The sequence below is a fragment of the Mesoplodon bidens genome (assembly GCF_964165515.1).
Source record: "Mesoplodon bidens genome assembly, contig: HAP1_SCAFFOLD_698, whole genome shotgun sequence".
NCBI classification, from domain to species: domain Eukaryota; kingdom Metazoa; phylum Chordata; class Mammalia; order Artiodactyla; family Ziphiidae; genus Mesoplodon; species Mesoplodon bidens.
Genome location: NW_027672657.1, coordinates 60794 through 82708, shown reverse-complemented (window position 1 = coordinate 82708; position 21915 = coordinate 60794). Strand labels below are relative to the sequence as shown.

General features: G+C 39.6%; 1 protein-coding gene across 1 annotated transcript; it reads left to right on the top strand.

The window, feature by feature from the left end:
* Positions 1–6032: 6032 nt before the first annotated feature.
* Positions 6033–19669, top strand: LOC308609851 (neuromedin-U receptor 2-like; the record flags this gene model as incomplete). Its single annotated transcript, XM_081259140.1, is given in 5 exon segments — positions 6033–7005; positions 7009–7026; positions 13929–14013; positions 16473–16598; positions 19374–19669. Coding segments are annotated over 5 exon segments (1221 nt in total). The 5' UTR covers positions 6033–6309.
* Between the last annotated feature and the right edge of the window lie 2246 nt (positions 19670–21915).

Below are 21915 nucleotides of genomic sequence, written 5' to 3'. Positions count from 1 at the left end.
CTATACAATATTTCCCTCACATAAAATAGAAATAAGTATTTGTGTCTTCTGCTTTCTCATAAAAGTAGAATCCAAATAGTTAAGCATTTTGATGATTCTAGCAATAAATCCTGAAAATGATAGACAGTTTTACTGATTCACTGGAATAAATATAAGTAATTATAATCTGTCATTAATGTTATTTTTAAATGCTATAAAATAGTAGGATGATTTTATTAGATTAATGTAATTTTAGTAGTTTATAAAAAATGTTTCCTTCTATAATCTATGGATAACAAAAAGGAAAAACTATATGAAAAAAATGTTTGAGAACGTATATCTAATATTGACTATTCAAATTAAAAATAAAACTATACTACAATGGAAAGCAATAGGAATTTTGGGGTGTATACTTCATAGTAATAAAGAAGCCAATTTTCTCTAATGAAATAGATGTAAAGCTTGGTCACACACACCAAAAAAATACTAAGAACTCGGGTAGATCATATTAATTTCTGGTACATTTTTAAATAATGAGATTATTTTCCATTTAAAAATATCAATATAATTTTTAAAGTATAACATATTTAAAATAATAGTGGTTCATATTCTGATATCAAAATATTCAGTGATATCTACATGGGGAAGATCACTTGATGAAATGTTAAGTAGCACATTGAAGTAAAATATAAACATACAAATTAATGTAAAATACCATCTAATAATTTTGTTTTAGGTTATAAGGAAATATGAAATCATTTCAGTCTTTTAATAAAAAAATATCCAAAAAGCTGCTAATGACACTATATTAATGAAATCATTTTAGAATATCTAGAGCTAAAACAAATGAACTATCAATGGCTGACACTATCTGATGTCAGTAATCATTATCAAAGAGGTAGGAAGGTCAGATACTAATTACATGGACTCTGGAATAAGGCTCAGGGTTTGAACTCTTGCTCTGTTACTTCTTACTTTTAGAAACTTAGACATATAATCTCTAGCACCCTCAGCTTCCTCATCATCAGAATATAGAGATAAAACTGTTCCCTATTCATGGGACTGTTGTAGGAATTAAATGAGAAAATACAAGTAAAGTACTTAAAACAGAACCTGTCACAGATTCAGCATTTGCTAAATGCCATTAGCATTTTTACAGGACCAAAATGTTCCATTAAAATCAAAACCTAAGAGTCGACATCAATATGTAAACAGAGAGCCCCATAGATTAGTCCCTTGCCCTGTAGCCATATGGCACCTAATAAGAATCAGCATCCTTCCTCAGACCATAAGCAAATCCAATTATACTCCCTGTTCAAACATCACTTTTAAATTGAGGAGGTTGGACTAAAATGTTTTACAAGATTGTAAGCTCCTGGGGCTTCCCTGGTGGCGCAGTGGTTGAGAGTCCGCCTGCCAGTGCAGGGGACGCGGGTTCGCGCCCTGGTCTGGGAGGATCCCACGTGCCGTGGAGCGGCTGGGCCCGTGAGCCATGGCCGCTGAGCCTGCGCGTCCGGAGCCTGTGCTCCGCAACGGGAGAGGCCACACAGTGAGAGGCCCGCGTACAGAATTAAAAAAAAAAAAAAAAGATTGTAAGCTCCTGGAGGGCAGGCAGTTTTAGACTTCTCTGATTCTATGATAAACTCCCAGAGACAGAGTTGCCTAAGAAAAATAATGTTTAGAATATAATAGAAATAACTATGGGTGTCCACTATTTCCTAGGCAGAGTGCTGGATGCATAACTAAGACTTAAAGTATTAAGTAGCTTGCCACAGTTAACCAACCAGCAACTAGTTGGAACTGGAGCCAGGACCCCCTAAATCTTTCCCAGGCTTGAAATTGAAAAAACAAAGAAACAAAGAAACAAACAAAAAAAACAACCCAGTATTTTTGTGAGTTTAAATTCTCGCAAAAGTATTGATCACTGCAAATCAGTAAATGATTGTCAAATAGGAAATTAGCTTCACACAATTTGTAAAATCTTCATCAGTGGTTTCTACTTGAATCACTCAGTATAAGCTACTGTATTCCAATACCCAAACTGTTTAAATTGCACATTGCTACCTACACAATTTAAAGTTTCAAAACAGCTATTTTGGTATCTAGAGAACAGTGACTTGAGCAGACTACTGAGAATCACCCCCTTTTTTCCAAGCTTTTACTCTGCAGGCTGCTATCTCATCTTACCTCTGGATCCATCTAAGAGGGGCCTATTGGCTGCCTTTCCAATGGGCCCCTCTTAGAGTGTGACCTAATGGATAATTTTTATAAATGGTTTAAAGAAAAGTTAAAAAAGGATACTTTAACATTTTTGTGCCATATAGACTAATTGAAAAGAAAAACTAACAAAAATGATACTAAAACATTTTAAAATAAGAAGCTTTCTAAAGAAGGCTACATGCACTCTGATTTGGGATATAACCCGATCAAAATCAAGTGAATAATTCTCCCAACCCAAACAAGATTGATTTAAAATTAAACAAGAAAATCAAAAACCGAAAAACACAAACTTCAGTGTTGTACAAAATTCAGGAAAATGTGAATTATCCTGTGGAAGACATAAAGTCATTCGTGAACCCTCTGAGATCCTGTAAAAGTGTACACAAAATTAATTAAATAAAAATGAAATAACAAGATTGTGCCAGAATTAAAGATTATGTATGTCAGCATCCAATAATTCTATTCCATGCTCAGGGTACCTGAGCCTATACAGCTCCAAAATGAAAAGGCATCTCCACTTAAGCCTCCATTGAGACTGTTGTGACTACAGGCAAGACAGAGTTCTGAGCTCTGCTCCGTATCTACTACTGCCAATAGGCCTGACGTATTATTAAGGACATTCTGAACTGTGATCTCAAAAGGTAACACCATTTTCCACACCCAATGTAACTGTTAGAGAAGGATACCACTCCTGCATCCAATGGAATAATCACCATGAGAGAGAAACACTACTTAGATAGAAACACTGTGACAGAAAACACTCTTGAGGCATCTTAGTGGATCATAATGTAAAAAGTATTAAGAGATTGTCTCAGGAATGTGAGGCAGTAACAGGGGATTCCTGGTCCACTTGGCTGTAGCATGCTTCTTCTTCTTCAAAAAAAGAATGTATATATGTGTATAGCTGAATCACTTTACAGTAATAAACACAACATTGTAATTCAACTATACTTCAATTAAAAAAAAACAAAAGGCATTAGTCTAGGGGTGAGATGGTGGGAAATGAGAAAACTGTTATTAGCAGATGGGAGGATCCACATGGGGAGCTGGTTACATGTCCTTCAGTTTATAGGTCTCAGGGACAGACAAGAGGAGTCACATGTAGATCTGATGGAGAGAATACCATGTATCACCCAGAGTTCCTGGACTTTTAACTTAAAGCTGTGTCTGGATAGGCATGTTGAGGCATCTCTGTTGGGGCAGGGAGAAGCGTATTTTTTCCTGCAAGAAAGAACACAAGCTAAATCTTTGGTATCCAGAGGGGCAGAATGTACAGTCACTAATTCTGTTTGCCAAATACTGTTGGTTTGCTCTTCCTAAACACATGGTAAAATTGTTCTTCTTATCCTTTTGGGGGTTAGGAGTGGCCATGTAATTTGATTTGGCCTATGAAATGTGATTGGTTGTGATATTTGTCTTTTCCAGGAAGAAAATTCAAGAGCCAAGGTCCCCTTTGGGCATCTTCCTTTGGGGATTATGGAAGCATAGATTGGAGCCTGCATCCCAATGTGAGAACAACATATAACAGATGCTACAAGGCAACCCTGAATGGATAGGTAGAATAAGCAGGAAATAAACTTTTGCTTACTTTAATGCACTAAAATTTGGGAATTTTTGTTACTGAAACATAACTTAACCCAAATGCCTGATACACTATGTGAGCTTGAACAAGCCCTATAAGTGTGTGCCTCTGTTTCCTCACCCGTGATGCAGACATAAAAAAAGAACCTACCTCATAGAATTATTCTTCCTAGGCACTATTGTAAATATTTTATATATAGCACATGCAGTCTCTACAATAAGTGCCTAATAAATATTAGCTACTGTTTTTTTTTAATTTGAAAGATTTTCACAGATGACACTGGTACCCCCATATCACATCCCCTTGGCCCACCTGATTTCAGCCACAGAGGGTAGCCCTGTGTTTGCTCAGACTTACCTCTGTTGATAAATTCATGCTGCATTTCTATTGTCTACCATAATATGGAAGCCTGTTCAATCTATGGGCAGAAACAGTCCAGAGACACTGGGGAGTTATTGGCCCCAGGAGCAACCCTCCTGCTCAAAACCCTCCAAAGATTTCTCTGCAGCTTGAATCAGATCCAAAGTCCCTGCATTTTGAATAAGATCCAAACTCTATCAAATCCTAGAAAAATTTATATAATCTGGTCCCTTCCAGTCATTTCAGTCTAAACACTCATACTCTCCTGTCCACTCATTAAGTTCCAGCTATACTGGCCCTCTTGATGTTCCTGAAACACATCAGACTTGTTACTGCATCAGAACCTTTGCACTTGCTATAACTTTTGCTGGGAATACACTTCCCTCAGCTCTTTGATGCTTGACTTTTCATCTGACAGAACTCAGCCCAAATGACATCTCCTGAGATAAATTTTCTTTGACCATTCTTGATAAAAGAATGCCTCCAGGGCTTCCCTGGTGGTGCAGTGGTTGAGAATCTGCCTGCTAATGCAGGGGACACAGGTTCAAGCCCTGGTCTGGGAAGGTCCCACATGCCACGGAGCAACTAGGCCCGTGAGCCACAACTACTGAGCCTGCGCGTCTGGAGCCTGTGCTCCGCAACAAGAGAGGCCGCGACAGTGAGAGGCCCGCGCACCGCGATGAAGAGTGGCCCCCGCTTGCCAGAACTAGAGAAAGCCCTCGCACAGAACTGAAGACCCAACACAGCAAAAATAAATAAATTAATTAATAAACTCCTACCCCCAACATCTTCAAAAAAAAAAAAAAAGTCAACCTGGAATCCATTTCAACATGGAATTGACAAATAACAATTCTCACCTGATACTACTGATTCTTGTTAAAAAAAAAAAAAAAGAATGCCTCCAGTCTTATGTTTGTAGGTCCCTTAGCCTTCTTTTTCTTTACAGCAAAAATTATGATCTGTAATTATATTAATTCATTAGTTTGCTTTTACATTTTCAGAATTCCCTATTATAAGAAAAGTTCCATGTAGGCAGAGACATTTTCCTGCTTGTTCGCTGATGTTTCTACAAAGTCTAGAACACTACCTGGTACACAGTAAATCCTCAAAAAGTATTTGTTGAATAAAATAGAATGAGGGCTTCCCTGGTGGCGCAGTGGTTGAGAGTCCGCCTGCCGATGCAGGGGACACGGGTTCGTGCCCCGGTCTGGGAGGATCCCACATGCCGCGGAGCGGCTGGGCCCGTGAGCCATGGCTGCTGAGCCTGCGCGTCCGGAGCCTGTGCTCTGCAAGGGGAGAGGCCACAACAGTGAGAGGCCCGCCTACCGCAAAAAAAAAAAAAAAAAAAAAAAAAATAGAATGAATGAATCTCCAATTTACAGATAAGGAAATGTGGTTCTGAGAGTTGGAGTCACTTTCCCAAAGTCTTACAGGGTTTCTACAGATGTTCCTGATTTTAAATCCTACTGACTTTTGCAACAGCAAGGTACTGTCTAAAGAGATTGAAGTGTCAGACAGCAGGCAGGGCGAGATGACATGCAGGTGTTGAATTCCATCGTGGACACAATCAAACCCAAAAAGGCATATTGATCACACTTTCCCCAGGGAGCCCTGAATTGCCAACAGAACAAGATAACTTGAGAAATCTATTGATCTCCCATTTTTGTTATGCTGTACAGGTGACAAGGATCAATGAAGATTTGTACTCTTCTACACGTGACCTTGCGACCTAAATTTGTATTTCCACCCAGATTCCCAAAACTTTGCAAAATGCACAGCTCCGAGTGCCCACACCTTATTTAACTTAGTGTCACCGTCTGTGACAGCTCTGCTTTCCCAGCTCCTGTCAATTCAGAGAAACGTCTCCCCGTCCTCTCCTGCTTCCTGCACAGGAAGCTAGCACGCCCCACCCAGCTGTCCTCTTACTGAGCGTCTGACACACACATTGGCCCACAGCCCGCAGAGGGGTGGGGCTTCTGTCTCCCGTGGGGGGCTCTTCAGAAGAGATCTGAGGTCTGAGCAGCCCAACACTGCTGAAGCTCTAGCCCTCTCCCGGCCTCTTTCACTGAGCCTGTGCTTTCCTGCCTGCTTTCTCTTTCTTTTCCGGCTCAGCTTGGGACAGAAGATCATTCCAGAGGAGGCTCAGGTCTTGGATTTTAACGGCAGTGATGGAGAAACATGAGAATGTTTCCTGGATCTACCAAAAGGAACTGGAAGATCCATTCAAGAAATATCTGAACAACACTGATGACTACCTAGCTTTGCTCTGCGGGCCTCCACGCAGCCACCTCTTCCTGCCAGTGTCTGTGGTGTATACTCTGATTTTTGTGGTGGGGGTCGTTGGCAATCTCCTGGTGTGCCTGGTGATTCTTCGGCACCAGACTATGAAGACACCCACCAATTACTACCTCTTCAGCTTGGCTGTCTCCGACCTCCTGGTCCTGCTTCTCGGGATGCCCCTGGAAGTCTATGAGATGTGGCGCAACTACCCCTTCCTTTTGGGGCCCGTGGGCTGCTACTTCAAGATGGCCCTCTTTGAGACGGTGTGCTTCGCCTCCATCCTCAGCATCACCACGGTCAGCGTGGAGCGATACGTGGCCATCCTCCACCCGTTCCGCGCCAAGCTGGAGAGCACCCGGCGGCGGGCCCTCCAAATCCTCGGCATCGTTTGGGGCTTCTCTGTTCTCTTCTCTCTGCCCAACACCAGCATCCACGGCATCAAGCTCTGCTACTTCCCCAATGGGTCCTTCGTCCCGGGCTCTGCCACCTGTACGATCATTAAGCCCATGTGGATCTACAGTTTCATTATCCAGGTCACCTCCTTCCTCTTCTACATCCTCCCCATGATGGTCATCAGTGTCCTCTAGTACCTCATGGGGCTCAAAGTGAGTATCCAAGCTGGCTGCAACCGTTATGGCAGCATCCCTTCTTTTTTCTCTTACTCAAAGTTCGGAGAAACAATTAGAACTGGAGAAGTTCAGAATTGGAAGGGAGCATAGAGAAAAATAGGATGAGCTCAGAGGGGAAACTCGGAAGCTAAAGGACTGGATTCAAATTGGACAAAGAGTAACCACAACTATAACTCATTTCCTTTAACTCACCTTCCATTGTTCTCCCCTCTATACCTGTGGTTCTCAAACCCAGGTGTTCCTACAAATCACCTGGAAACCTCACTATGGGTACCCATGGGCAGGTCGCTCCCTCCAGGAAAATCTGATTCAGTAGGTCTGAGGTTGAGCCTCATTTTAAATAGCACAAGGCAGCTGCCCATGGAGAGACTGTTTCACACCCTGCTGTCTCTTTCCTGCGCTCACCTGCTTTGCCTGCATTGAAATTTTCCTCTGCACCAACTTGGTCTGAGTGTAAAATAAACTATCCCTGCCTATTTTATACTCCAAGACAGACAGAGTTTTAAAGTCAGACCCTTCTTTGTGGTTGCTTTGATCCTTTGCTTGAAATATCAGATTAAAATGTAAAAATATGGCCTAAGTGAGATCAACCTGGACTTCTTTTCAACAGGTGGAGACTGAGGGACGAGGAATTAAACAGAATACATAAAATAGATTAGAAGACAGTGTGAATAAGAGATAGCTGGAATTAATAGAATATTATTACTTAGTTTGCAACATTTTATAATTAGAGCTTTCTCTCCTGTGCTCATCATGGTAAACCGATTTCTTTCTTTTCTCTTTCTTTCTTTCTCTTTCTTGCCTTTCTTTCTCTCTGTCTCTCTCTCTCTCTTCCTTCCTTCCTTTCTTCTTTCTTTCCTTTCTTTTTCTTTTTTCCTGCATCTGAATTGTCTGAAACTGTTGTTTTGCTTTTGATGAAGGTAGGAGTGAGTCTATATGATTCCTTTCCTGGTATATTCTGCAGCCAAATTCATAGAGATGAAATCTAATGATGACAATTTTATACCCATTTAATAGGTAGGCTGTGTAGGAAATAGTCATGAGACCACTCAGACTCCCAGGTCTGAAGCTCACATATAATATGCCTTTAGGTAAAGCCCCTTAATTCTTTCCTGGAGTTAGGTTTTACATTTATAAAATGAAAAGCTTACATCAGATCATCCCTAAGGCTCCTGATAGCTCTAACAGCCTGTGATTCCTTAAAAAAAAAAAGGAAAGGAAAATCTGTGAGTGGGAGCAATGTGAATTATAAATGAAAGGAAAACAAAGCAGACATCACATTCACATCATATGTACCAAGATGGCTCTGATACCCTGTATTATGTGATAATTAATATACTCCCATCTCAGTGCATCTCTGAGAAAGGTGTGTGTCAGAAACGAGTGCTCCACAGATGGTCCTTTCAAATAAATACTGTGCCTAAGCAGAGTGGCAATGTCTAAGGAGAAAGAATAGATTTTAAGTACAACAGATGTCTGGACACAGGAGTAAATCTAATCAGGCAGAGTTATGCCAGTCTCCTGGAGGGCTGGCTCCTATAATTCCCAGAGACAAGTGTCAACCCAGACTAGTTTACAGTCATCGTGTCTTTAGAAAGCCCTGTGTATCCAACTGTGGCGGAAAGGACTTCTGCAGGATTCCAAATATCATGAGCCCTATGAGAAATATCCATCCCAAATTTATCAATACCATCTCTTCAAACAGCAAACAATCACTTGCCTTGGATCAATTTAGAGGAGATATTTAACTGTGAATAGGAAACATGTTTCCTCCTCCAAGCAATTAATTTAAGTGTCACTTTGTTTTGTTGTCATGAATCTACAGCTACCTTGTATCAGGAGCTCAGTGACAGCTCAGACAACAGCTTAGAAACCACCCTAGTTTGCTTTGTGTGTGTAGTGCAACTTATAGCATCCTATTTTCAGGAAGGATGAGGTGTTACCCAGAGGACACCAGGAAAGGAACTATTGCTTAGAATGTCACTGCTATAGTAACATTTAATTTAAAGACCTCTAGACTAGGAATCAGAAGTAGGCCTTAGTCTGTGGCATTGGTCTCAAGACCTTTGCACCTTCTGCTCTAGTTTTGCCAGAAATGTTCCTTCTGTCTACTACCACAATTGTTTTTGCCTTTCTAACTCCCACTGATCCTTTAAATCATACTTCACTCACACTTCCTCCAGGAAGCTCTCCCTGATTCCCTAACTACCTGGTCCCTCTCTAGGTGCTCATGATTCTTAGCAATTTCCCATCATTGCATTTATCACAATTTATAATTCTATATTTGTGGGTTCCTTAACTTCTTCCTCTCCAACTCGACTGTAAGCTCAATGAATGAGTGAATGAGGCTAAATTATTTCCTTTATTGCTGGACTTCAGCTTCTCTACCTTCAAAATGGGAGACTTGGAAACATTGTCTCAAAAAGCCTTTTTGAGCTAAAAGATTTTTGAAGAGATTCAATCAATTCTGAGGAGTACTGATTCTCATGGCAAGTCGAAAGTTATGAATGACTGTGGGCCCCATTGCCTTCAGAAGGCAGAAAACCAAGACTGATGTAATCCCAGGACCAGGGAAGAAGGAGGGGAGCAATATGTATGCTCAAAGCTGAGCAAGCAGAGCTGCTTCATCGTTACAGGACACAAGTGTCCACCGAGCTGCTCTCCAGGGTTCGAACATAATGGAGTTGGGAAACAGGCAATCCCAGGGCAAGTTCCTTCCCACCTGGGAAGCTCTCACTTAGTCCTTTTATCTCCCACATGCAGCATTAAAGCTTGAGCCGAAGCGGATGGATTATGAATTGTAGCAGAATTCAGCCAGGACAAACAGGGTTGGACTGATTTTTTTTTAAATAAACAGATTTTGTTCAGATTCTAGAGATATTTACACAAAAGCTATGATTATATCTTGGCATCCTAAAGCTATATAAATGAATCACAATCTATATAAATGAACAGCTGGTGAAATGATTTTAAGCAGTATAAACAACTGATCAGGATTATACATCAATCTGAATGATAATCAACCTCACGTCTCCCCTTCACCTTTTATCTTACGTAAAAATAACTAAAAGGAGTGAGGTAGGAAGAGTTCTGAACTTCCTATAGAGTGATGACCATTTTCCTCTCCTATTTCTGTAAGTTGACTTTTAAAGTGTTTAGGGGTGGGTGAGAATAATTAATGGATAAATATCTACTCTACCAAATATCTGAAGAGAAATGAAATTATTCAACAAGAAATAAAGCAGCATTTAATGTTGGCTAGACAAACGGTTTGGATTCTATTCTACTATGTCAACCCCTTCAAATTCTGCTGGAACAATGTATAATATGCATAAATATTCTGTTTCTGACTCTTCTTCTAGTTGGCTAGTTGTGTCACTGTGACCTAAGGAAGCTCAAATGTGATGATTAATAGACTCATAATTTTTCTTTTCAGGACAAACTAAGCTGTACAAGAAGCTTGTTCATATAAAGATTGTGTGCACCATTTGCTTGCTGTTTGATTTAAGGAAATTTTTCCCTGGGGTGGAGAAATCCCCAGTGAGAATTGTTAGAGCCACCGAAGAAGTGACTAACAGATCTTAAAACTCTTTCTTTGTTCTTGATTATGGACTGGAATCAAATAATGGAATAACTATCTTGTAATAAGGACAAACTTTTTTAAATGGTATGAAATCATTAGAACATAATTGAAGATGCGTTAGGAAGATGTGCAGTTTGATGCATTGCTCTAACCTTCAACACCAGTGGTTTTCTTCTCAGTGTATCTGGATGCTTCTTTGCATCAGCACGAGTACAGCTTGTGGTGAATGGTACCATGAGAAGGAGAATTACTAGAAGGGACTCAGTAATACACATGAGTGGGCCTACAGCTATAAATAAATATTTCATAAAAATGCCTTTCAAGTAAACCCAGGACAATAATCAGAATCACAATATATGAAACTTTTTTTTTTTTTTGGCCATGCTGTGCAGCTTGCAGGATCTCAGTCCCCTACCCAGGGAATGAACCCGGGCCATGGCAGTGAAAGCCCGGAATCCTAACCACTAGGCCACCAGGGAACTCCCAGAATCACAATCTATAACTTACTGAGTATCATGTGCCAGACATTGAGTTAAGAACTATACCTGCATTATTTTGTTTTACTATTATATTAATAACATCACCTTTAGTTCGCTCCCATTTATTCCTAATAACTGCACAATATTTTCCCCTATTTCGTTCAAGTTCTAGGTGACTCCAAAGGGTCAAATCTCACAGAACTTTAATCCCTCACTTTCTGAAGACACAGGTATATGTAGAGAACACCAATATATCCAAGAGACAGATGGCCAGTTTTGTTAATCATCCACATGGATACTTCAGGGCAGTGCAATGCTGAAAGCAACCTGACTTCTAGGAGCCTACATGTTTGTTAGAGACAGGATACTGATCTGTTGAACTTTGGAGGCAACTATTAATGATCTTTTCTTCCAAGTCTTATTTAATTTTAAATACCTTCTCTAAAATATTCTGTAGGGACTTCCCTGGTGGCACAGTGGTTAAGAATCCACCTGCCAATGCAGGGGACATGGGTTCGAGCCCTGGTCTGGGAAGATTCCACATGCCATGGAGCAACTAAGCCCGCGAGCCATAGCCACTGAGCATGTGTGCCACAACTACTGAAGCCCACGCACCTAGAGCCCGTGCTCGGCAACAAGAGAAGCCACTGCAATGAGAAGCCCATGCACTGCAACAAAGAGTAGCCCCCGCTCGCCACAACTAGAGAAAAGCCTACATGCAACAATGAAGACTCAATGCAGCCAAAAAGAATAAAATAAATAAATAAATTTATTAAAAATAAATAAATTAATTAAATATTCTGTAAAAATGCCATCTAGCCCAGGAAGCTCACTGCATCTTAGAGCATTCTGTTCCACTGTTGCACATAACCACACTAATTTCTTCTCTATCTTGAATCGAAATATGTCTCCCTATAATTCAATAAATTGATCCCAATCTACACTGAGACTATATAAAACAGGTTGAATTTTCCTTCCACTGATGGTCTTAGTTTGTCAAGACTTACTACATTGCTAATGAGGGAACTCCAACTCAATCTGACAAAATATGAAAGAGAGCATAGACCTGAAAAATCCAGAGGGAGAGCTGGCTCTTGGGGAAGATTAATCCAGTAAGACACACAATGTCAGCAAGGACTAACTTTATTTCTGTTTCTTTGATCTTCTTTCTATGGTATTGGTTTCAACCTCCAAATCTGCATAGCAGTCCACTGGTGGCTCTAAGCACATTCCTTATGGTGAGGAAAAAAACAAAAAGCTCCCTCTGGTAGTTCCACTAAAAGAGAAATGAAACTTTCATTCCTAAATGTATAAGCAAATATCTGAAATCTCATTGGTCTCAATTATCCAATCACTGTGACTGAAGGATAGCAGCTAAGTTATCCAGGGACTAAACCTGTATCTGGAGGTGGGATCATTCCCACCCAAATTAATGACTATGAAATGGAGAAGGAGTAAATCAACTAGGAAAATCAGGGCACGATTGGTAAGAGAAGGGGAGAATAAATGCTGGAGAGCCAATCGGCAAATATATACTATATTATCTTCTAGATATATGATGGTAGTTTATCATGAGACCTTAAAGCTTTTTTTATCTGGCTGACTATCACCACAAATTAGAAACATATGAATTAAAGAGAAAAAATTCACAACTAGATGAATGATGTAGATCTTCAGTGGTAAGTGAGTTCAGAGAAAGGAGAGGACAATGGGCTACAGTGGCCACAAAAGTCTTCCAGGAGTAGGTGGGACTTGAACTGGGCAAGAGAGATTGCATGTACAGGAAATGTTAATATTTGAAATTTTCAGATGCTACTTTAAGGATCACCATATCTTCCAACAAGGAAGAGTATATTTTAACATCTAAACTCAGAAACACATATACCCTTATGGGTAATATTTGTAAAGCAGAGTTTCCCAAATTGTGCTTCTCAAGATGGTACCAGGTGTTCCACTGAAATGCGTTGGGAAGGGTATTGTTTAGTCAAAGAAGCACTATCCCCTTTGAGGGTGGGAGATGTGGGATGTGCAAGGTAGGGGTGGAGGAAAGGTGATACATTGTCCCCCATGGAAATGTGTAAAGTCCATTAGCATTTTAAGGCTCTGAGATGACCCAAAATAAAGACTATAAACTTCATGAAGCAGCAATAATACCTGTTTTTGTTTTCTACTGCCTACCCACCGCAAGGCAGAGGGATGTCATTCTTTTTTTTTTTTTTTTTTTTTTTTTTGTGGTATGCGGCCCTCTCACTGTTGTGGTCTATCCCGTTGCGGAGCACAGGCTCCGGACGCGCAGGCCCAGGGGCCATGGCTCACGGGCCCAGCCACTCCGCAGCATGTGGGATCTTCCCGGACCCGGGGCACGAACCCGTGTCCCCTGCATCAGCAGGCGGACTCTCAACCACTGCGCCACCAGGGGAGCCCCGAGGGATGTCATTCTAATAGATGTCTAATAATTATTAAATAAATGAATGGATGAATGAAAAAGCCTATCTAACATTTTTTAACTTCAGAATTTCTTATTTTTCATGGAATATCTATTAATATGCTACAAAACTAGGGTTCTACAGAGTAGCATAGGATAAATGGTTGCCTGGAATTTGGCCACAACCATCTATCCAGTTGAGTTAGGTGACCTTGATCCAACTCCACCTCCAACTTATTGTTAAACATATTCTTACATGTTAACAAATTCTTACATTTCTTTAAGTCCAGTTTTTTGTCTGCAAAATGAGTGTTAGAGTCACACTTCTCAGATCTTAATGGGAGGGAAAAATGTTTCCCTTTCTTTATATCTCTTTGCATTTCTCTTGCAGCTGAAGAAAGACCAACCCCTTGAAGCAGATGAAGTAACTGCAAATATTCAAAGACCATCCAGAAAATCAGTCACTAAAATGCTGTGTAAGTCCTCCATTTTGTATTTTGCTTGTTTGTTAAAGTAAAGGAGTTATATTTGGTATTGATCAAGTACTGCTGGGATCTGGATCAAAATTCTTCTGAAGCACAGTGTCATGTTCTGATCTTCCATGGCTTACTCAAGCACCTAGGACCTGTCTATTTTGTTCTATTTTCGTTTGGTTTTTTTTTTTTTCTTTTTTTTTTTTTGCGGTACGTGGGCCTCTCTCTGTTGTGGCCTCTCCCATTGCAGAGCACAGGCTCCGGACGCGCAGGCTCAGCAGCCATGGCTCACGGGCCCAGCCGCTCCGCGGCATGTGGGATCTTCCCAGACCGGGGCACGAACCCGTGTCCGCTGCATCTGCAGGCGGACTCTCAACCACTGCGCCACCAGGGAAGCCCTCTATTTTGGTTTTTAAACCTCAGAATAGCACTCTAAATCGCAACCATTGTAATACACTCTGTTCAATGCTTAGTAAATCATATCCACTCTAAGAGCCTTTAAGTATCTCTTTTCCCCCCTAAAATGAGCAGGTGGTTCTTAACCGATTTTGTGTTATGGGTTTCTTTAAAAATATTGTGGAAACAGTGAATTCTCTGCTCAGAAAGTGTACAAACAAACATACATCAAATGGTTTACAATCCATTTCAGGGGGATCCTGAACCCCCTGATACCCAAGTTTGGACTCCGTGGGATCTTTTACTTCCAGGATAAGGACTTCTGGCTAAGAATCCTTCTAAGTAGTCATTCCTGCTATGACATTGTATGATTTTATATAAACGGTGCACTCTTTTATGTAGATAAGATATTTTAAAACACATCCAGGCACTGATCCACACTCTCCCAAAAGAATGTTATAAAAATATATGATCCAACTGGTCTAATGAGATACCAATCAATTAGAGAAAGGAGGTTTATAATATACTTTCCAAGTCACAGCGTGAAAGTTGGAAGAAACAAATCCTCCAGGCGAATATGCATATGAAGCACTCACTGTAACTACGTGATGTCTGTGAACCAAACAAACAAACAAACAAACAAACAAACCCAGAAACCTCTGAGGTCACTGTATGTCTTTTCAACTCTACTAATCACCTTCTTGAAATTTTTTAGCCCCTGTTAGCACCTGACTTTCCCTACTAAGAAATCTAGTGTCTTCACTATTTCTCCCCAATTCTCTTTGATCATAATCTCTCAGATCATAATCTCTCACAAAAGGACATGAAGTGTACTCACATTATAGTTACAATGATAAAATATACTGTGAACTATTTGCCTTTGGGGACAGAGAGTTTAATTATAACACGAATTAAATTTTTAACTAGAGGGAATTGTAGGCAGTAGTAAGCAGATTAGGGACTTCTTCTTGGGAGGTAAATTCAGAAGAATCTTCCTGATATTCCTGAAACCACATCATGCAGGCAGACAACTTACTCTGAGTATTTTAATGCCAACAGGAAACATATGTACTATTTACTATGCAAAACATCAAATGTGCTCTTGAGTACAGAGAATTGTAAAATGAACACCAAAATACCCATCACCCAGCTTTAAAAGTTATCAGCTCATAGCTCATCTTGTTTCCTCTATATCCCTGTCTCTCCTTTAGCCCCTACTAGATTATTTTGAGGTAAATCTCAAGCCTCGAAAGGAAAGGAAAGTATTTTACAAATTCAGGGGAGAAAAAAACATACATGTTTATTTTTCTGGAGAATAAATGCCCCTTAGAGAAACTATGGTAGCACCAATCTCTGTCTTGGGAGCTGAAAATAAGAAACTGGAAGGTGCAACTTCCTGTAAATCTGTAATCATTTCAACATAAATGTAAAAACAAACATAAAGGAAGTGGAAGGAATTCCGTGCTCTAGCAATTTATAATATAATAGACACATCCCCATTCCAGTCCTAAGATGCTTGTATTATGCTCATGGTTGTTCGACCTTTCTCTTTCCCTTGGTGACTTACAGAATTTTAAATGATTAAAATCATAGAAACTTCTGATTTTTTTCTAGAAAAACAAGATAAATTCATACTATACTTCATAGTTTGTTATTAATCTATAACTTTAAAGAACACCAAATTGCTTGAACACAATCATTTTACTTATATATCCAGTTTATGTGATTCCAACAGTCTACTTGCAACATAATTTATTTTCCACAATAGAATGTTTTCAGAACTTTGAATACATTCAATACTATTCTAAATATCCTGAAGGAAACTTACATTACACAAGAAATCGTTTACAACCATATGGACAACTGATTCGCAATCCTATAAACTTCATTCTTATGTTTACATACTCTATGTAGAGTCTCTTTAGGATCTAGTTGGACTTTAGCAATTATAACTTAACAAAGATGGAGGGGAAATGCTAGAAGGAATGGATGAACTCAGTGTGGGCACTGTATACCTATTCTCGCTTTGACTGCCATTAATTCTCCCCTTCATCATCCTTTTCCAGTTGCCTTGGTCTTAGTGTTTGCTATCTGTTGGGCCCCATTCCACATTGATTGGCTTTTCTTCAGCTTTGTGGAGGAGTGGACTGAATCCCTGGCTGCTGTGTTCAATCTCATCCATGTGGTATCAGGTAAAATTTAGCTCGTTTGGGTGTATCACAGGTGTCCAGGCAACTGCAGCTTCTTCATCTTGCTTAGAGCAGTAGGTTCTATTTGTATATACCAATTTATCATGGGGATCTGCCATACTGTAATGAAGACACTAGATTTTTATTTTATTTAAGTATTGATTAGGTATGTTACAGGTTCAAAAGAAATACGCCATATTACTATTTGAGACACTACTTTATGAAAGACGTCAACTCTAAGCTTGATGATTACAGCAGGAAAATGGTCAAAGGAATGATTCCTTTGGTTTTCCTTTCAATGGCCATGTGATTTAATTGGTTCTTATTTATTAAACATCCATGTCCCTGAAATCCTGTATTGTCTTCAGCAAGTGTTAGACCCTCATGAAAGTCAGCCAAAGGGTATTCATGGGGCCTCAAGGTCTGCTTTTAGGCTACTTTAATGCTGCTTGTTAAAGACACCACAGAATATGAGAGAGAGTGGTTGAAAGGTTACTAAATCAGGGGATCTGGATTTGTATCTCAATACCACCGTTTATATTCTGAGTGATACGGAGAATATGGATTCCTTCTTGCCAAAGTTTCCTCAACTGTAAGGTGGCAATAATGCCTGCTCTATATACAACACAGGCTGATGGTAAGAAGCAAATAAAATAATTGCTATTGAAGAACTTTTTAAGCTGTAAAATGCTATAGCCTATCTTCTGCAACCATCACAAGTTTGTAAAGTAGATATTATCATCAACATTTTATGGTTAAAAAACAGTTCTACAAAGAAGAAATGACTTGTCCAAAGACACTCAGTTGGCAAATGGTAAAAACAAGGTTCAAGCCTGAGTCACCTAACTTCAAGTTCAGGGTTCTTTCCTCTAAAATGGAGCAAAGAATGGCCACCTGAGTCTTTCTTTCTCAGTCAGTGTAACTATTAGTCTTAGGGTCACACCGCTTCTATCCCTCTACCTCTGCTAGTCACTGGATGGTTCTATGGGCTCTTTATCAAAGACATCATTAAGGAAGAAAGATAAGATCAATTTATGCAAGTTAAGCTCCAGATGTGCACAGAACAAAAACAATAGCATTCATATGCATACTGAATACCATATATATTATCTATTTTCTACAACCATCTTTTTTATTTGTTATCTATTTTATATATAGTAGTGTATATATTATTTAAACACTCCCATTTTCTCAGACTAACCACAAAGATCAGAGCTATAAACAGTTTTGATTTTTTGTCCAGAATAATAAATAGTTTAACATGGAGGAAAGTCCTAATGTCCAGGTATAAACTGTACACAAGCCCTGCTGAGTACCAAAAAGATGGTTGTAGAGTGGACATTGAATGCTTGTCAAACTGGTGAATCAGGGATTTCTGCACGTTCTGCATTATTCTTGCACAATAATCATTCTATAGCACACTGGTGCACGCTAAGCCTTCTACTTGCAGCACTCTCTCCTCTCTTCCCCAAGATCTCCTACCCATTTCATGGTCTCTCTAGAGTCCAATCACCCCCATTAAATTTGTCATGACCATTAGAGTTCTTGTGTTTATGCCATTATGTGAATTTCCATAGCATGACTGTTGGTATCTCTTTTCTTAACAGATACTGTTTGGTATCATCCTTTTGTTAATTACTGAAGTTAGGCATAAATCTTGTTCTGCAATATTATTCCAAGTCCTTGGAGAACAAAGTCTAAATCCACTACCTTCCAATGTGTCTCAAAGTCGTATAATGAGTTCAATCAGTATTTCTTTATTGAACAAATTAACAGTCTATAGAAATATTCCCCTCCTACACTCCTCCCTGCCCAATTCTGTCCACAGGGCATATGGCACTCTGAATGTCCTGAACTATATAAATGAGGACAACAATGAATGTGTTGAGGACAGCACCTATCGCTTGTTTTATATTCTTATCCTCAGCCCTTCTGTAGACAGTATCTCACTTTAATCCTCACAATAATCCAGGGAGGTGAGTTAAAAAGGTGTTATCATTCCCATTTTACAGAGAAAAAGAAATTGAACTGCCAGTTCTGTCCAGGGTCACAGAATAAGCAAAGGCCAAGATCAGAAACGAAGTCCTCTGATTCTCAACCTTAGGCTCCCCTTGTGCCTTGAGAAAATAGAATAGAATATGGTAATAAAGGAAAAGTGTATATCAACCAAGAAAATGCCAGTGTGCAAGACATTTGGTGGAGAAAACAAATGGAAAAATACAAATATTCAATAAGGTTGGAAATAAGGTGGGAAGAGCCATCAAGGGGAAAGGCTAGGTAGGGAAAGGACATTGGGGAATACTTCTTTGAAGAGATATTTAGCATTTTAAGGACTCTCAGCAGAGACTATGCCTTGACTGATTTACTATTCCTCCATTACCTGCAGTTTCAAATTATAGATTTAAGCAAAACTCCAATGAGATAAGAAAACATCTCTCTTTCCTCTGATACTTAAGCACCTCTCGTTAATGCTATGGGAACATGTTCTTTGATTAAACGAGTTGGCATCAAAGGAAGTTGCCAAACATCTCAGAGAGATCCCATGCGAGCCTCAATTTTTCCAAGACTCTTTAATCTTTCTGGGTTTGAATCCTAAGTACACAGCTGGTAGATCTGTTCAGAGTATTTTGTATTCTCATTTAGCGTCTTATGTATATTATCACTTCCAAACGAGGCAATCAAAGGGATTCAAGACCTTTGTTAGATATTTATGCTTCTCCCTGTCGTACCTCTCCCCCAGTTTCTCCTTGGCATGTCTCTTAATCCCCTGCATTCCAGGTGTCTTCTTCTACCTGAGCTCAGCTGTCAACCCCATTATCTACAACCTACTCTCTCGCCGTTTCCGAGCAGCATTCCGGAATGTGATCACTCCTTCCTGCAAACAGTGGCACTCCCAGAACCACCCCCAGGGGCCATCTGTGCAGCAGAACATCTTCCTGACAGAATGTCACCTTGTGGAGCTGACTGAAGATGTGGGTCCCCAGTTCCCTTGTCAGCTGTCCATCTGCAGCTCTCATTTCCCCACAGCCCTCTGTACTGGACAGGCACTAAGAAACAAACTCTCAAAGAGTTGACATTCCTCTATGGCTCCACACTAGATGGAGGGACATCCCATAATTTATGCCTTCCTATATGATATTAAGGAGGTAAAATGACCCTTAGAACTTATATATCCAATTCTAGTTTTTCTTTTTTTAACAAATGTGAAAATTGCTACTTAAATCTAGATCTAAAACCCAGAACCTCCTGATTTTTAGTTAGCTTTCCACTATCTTAACTGCTTCATGCCCCTTTATTAGTTCATGAAAAGAACATGACTAACAAAGCATGGCACCTATACTTTGAGTCATTTCCACTATTGGGAATGGTGTGTTCTGTTATTCACACTTTGAATCAGGCTGTCTTTCTTACAACCAGTGGTTCCTGTGAGACACAGAGGGAGACATGGAGAAGCTGTTTATATGATTTGAGGGGTCCATGCCAGTTCTTCCATAGCAAGCTGTTTACCCTACTGCCTCATATTGTGCCATTATAATGTGATTCTTTGGAGTCCTGACGCCTTTGACTTTAAGAGTCCTCCTGATAACACAGGAATGCTCCTCAGAACTATTATTCCCACTGTTCCAATCCCCAAGTCATTCTCAGACATTCCTCACCAGGGGTGGAATTAGATACAATTTCTGAAGAATGGGAAGAGGGAGAAGGCTATGGTGGAAGGTCCAAAGAATCAAACCATACCAAACATAAACTTAGTTGTCTCATAATTTGGTCTAGACTTGGATTTCTAATAACTTACGCCATAAGTAGACAGAGGTATGTCTACTGTCTCAGAACAGAGACAAGTCAAATGGTGACTACTGGTCTCAAACCCATGAGTGCCCCCTACTCAATCCTTCATTACCTCTATAACACTGTCACTCATATAATATGGGTAAAATCTACCTTCCAGACTCACCTTCCATTGTATCATCACAAATACTATATAGTTCCACTCAGATTGAATTACTTGCTCTTATGAAAACACACCCCAGTTTCCCCAGCTGCATATATATGTTTATAGAATACCTTCTATATTTCCATTCTCCATCTGATGAGATCCTACCCATTCTTCAATGTCCAGCTCAAAGTGGTGCCTCTTCCATGAAACCATGCTTGATTTATTCAAATAGAAGTGGTATCTGACTTTTCTATCAGTTTATGTCCCTTAAGCTCTTTCTTCACACTGCTCTGTATTTCCATGATTTATATTCTTGCTTTGCCAGAATGTACATTTGTCAAAGGCATGAAGTAACCTGTGTTCCTTTTTGCTGTTACTGGAATCCTGACAATATATCGATCACAATGGTAGATGTTCAATTAATATGTGATGAGCTGTCTCACATTCTGATGTACTGAGCCAAATAAACAGCTCCAAATGAAACCATGTTAAAGAGCTGAAAGACTAAGATTCTGTTTCTGACAGGGTCATCTGACCTTCAGTTGGCCGTTTAATCAGCCATGATTATAAAGGCATGCCTGCTGTGCCTGCCATGTGAGAAGGCTCTTCTCAGCACCAGGCTTTAGTGATGCTGAAACATGCAAGCTCTAGCTTTTAGTCTCTGAATTTTTGCCAAGTGGAAAGAACCATTCTACTAAAAAATGAGAACATTGGTCTCTGGCATCATTTCCTAACTGAACAGTCATCTTCACAGTGTTCCACTATATTTTTTAAATCTCTTAGCTAATTTTAAGCCAACTTTAATGAATCTGAATTCTTAGTGATGGTTTATGTTGGTGAGCAGAAATTCTCTGGTCATTTAAGAATTAAGTTGAAAAGACTCAACAAAACAAAACCCTCAAAAATGGAGGAGAAATGAGTTTCCTGCTTGCCTATTGAAGGTCTAGTATGATTATTCTCATCAACATCAACTCCAACTGACCAGGGCTAAAAATATTGCTGCTGTAGCTGGGTGGATAGAAAATGAAACAACACTAAAACTGAAGCTGGTAATTTGGTTGCTTCATTAAAACTTTGGTCTCTTTTTTTCTCCTTGTTTATCTTTTTTCTCTTAAACATTTATATCCAAAATATTATCATCAATTCTTTCATTCAACAAATTTTCAGAACCCATTAGGGAATGTGCATGTGGCATCACCTGGCCTTTAAATTATACATATAATAGAAGAAATGATTATTTTTGAAAATCATTACAAAATTAATTGTTTAAATCTAATTGTGAAGTGTGCCACAAAATCCAAATACAAGTACCGTGTGACTATGTAAAAAAGGTGTTTGACCAAGTCAGAGGGCAATAGGTTTAATTAAGCCTAGCCCTAGAAA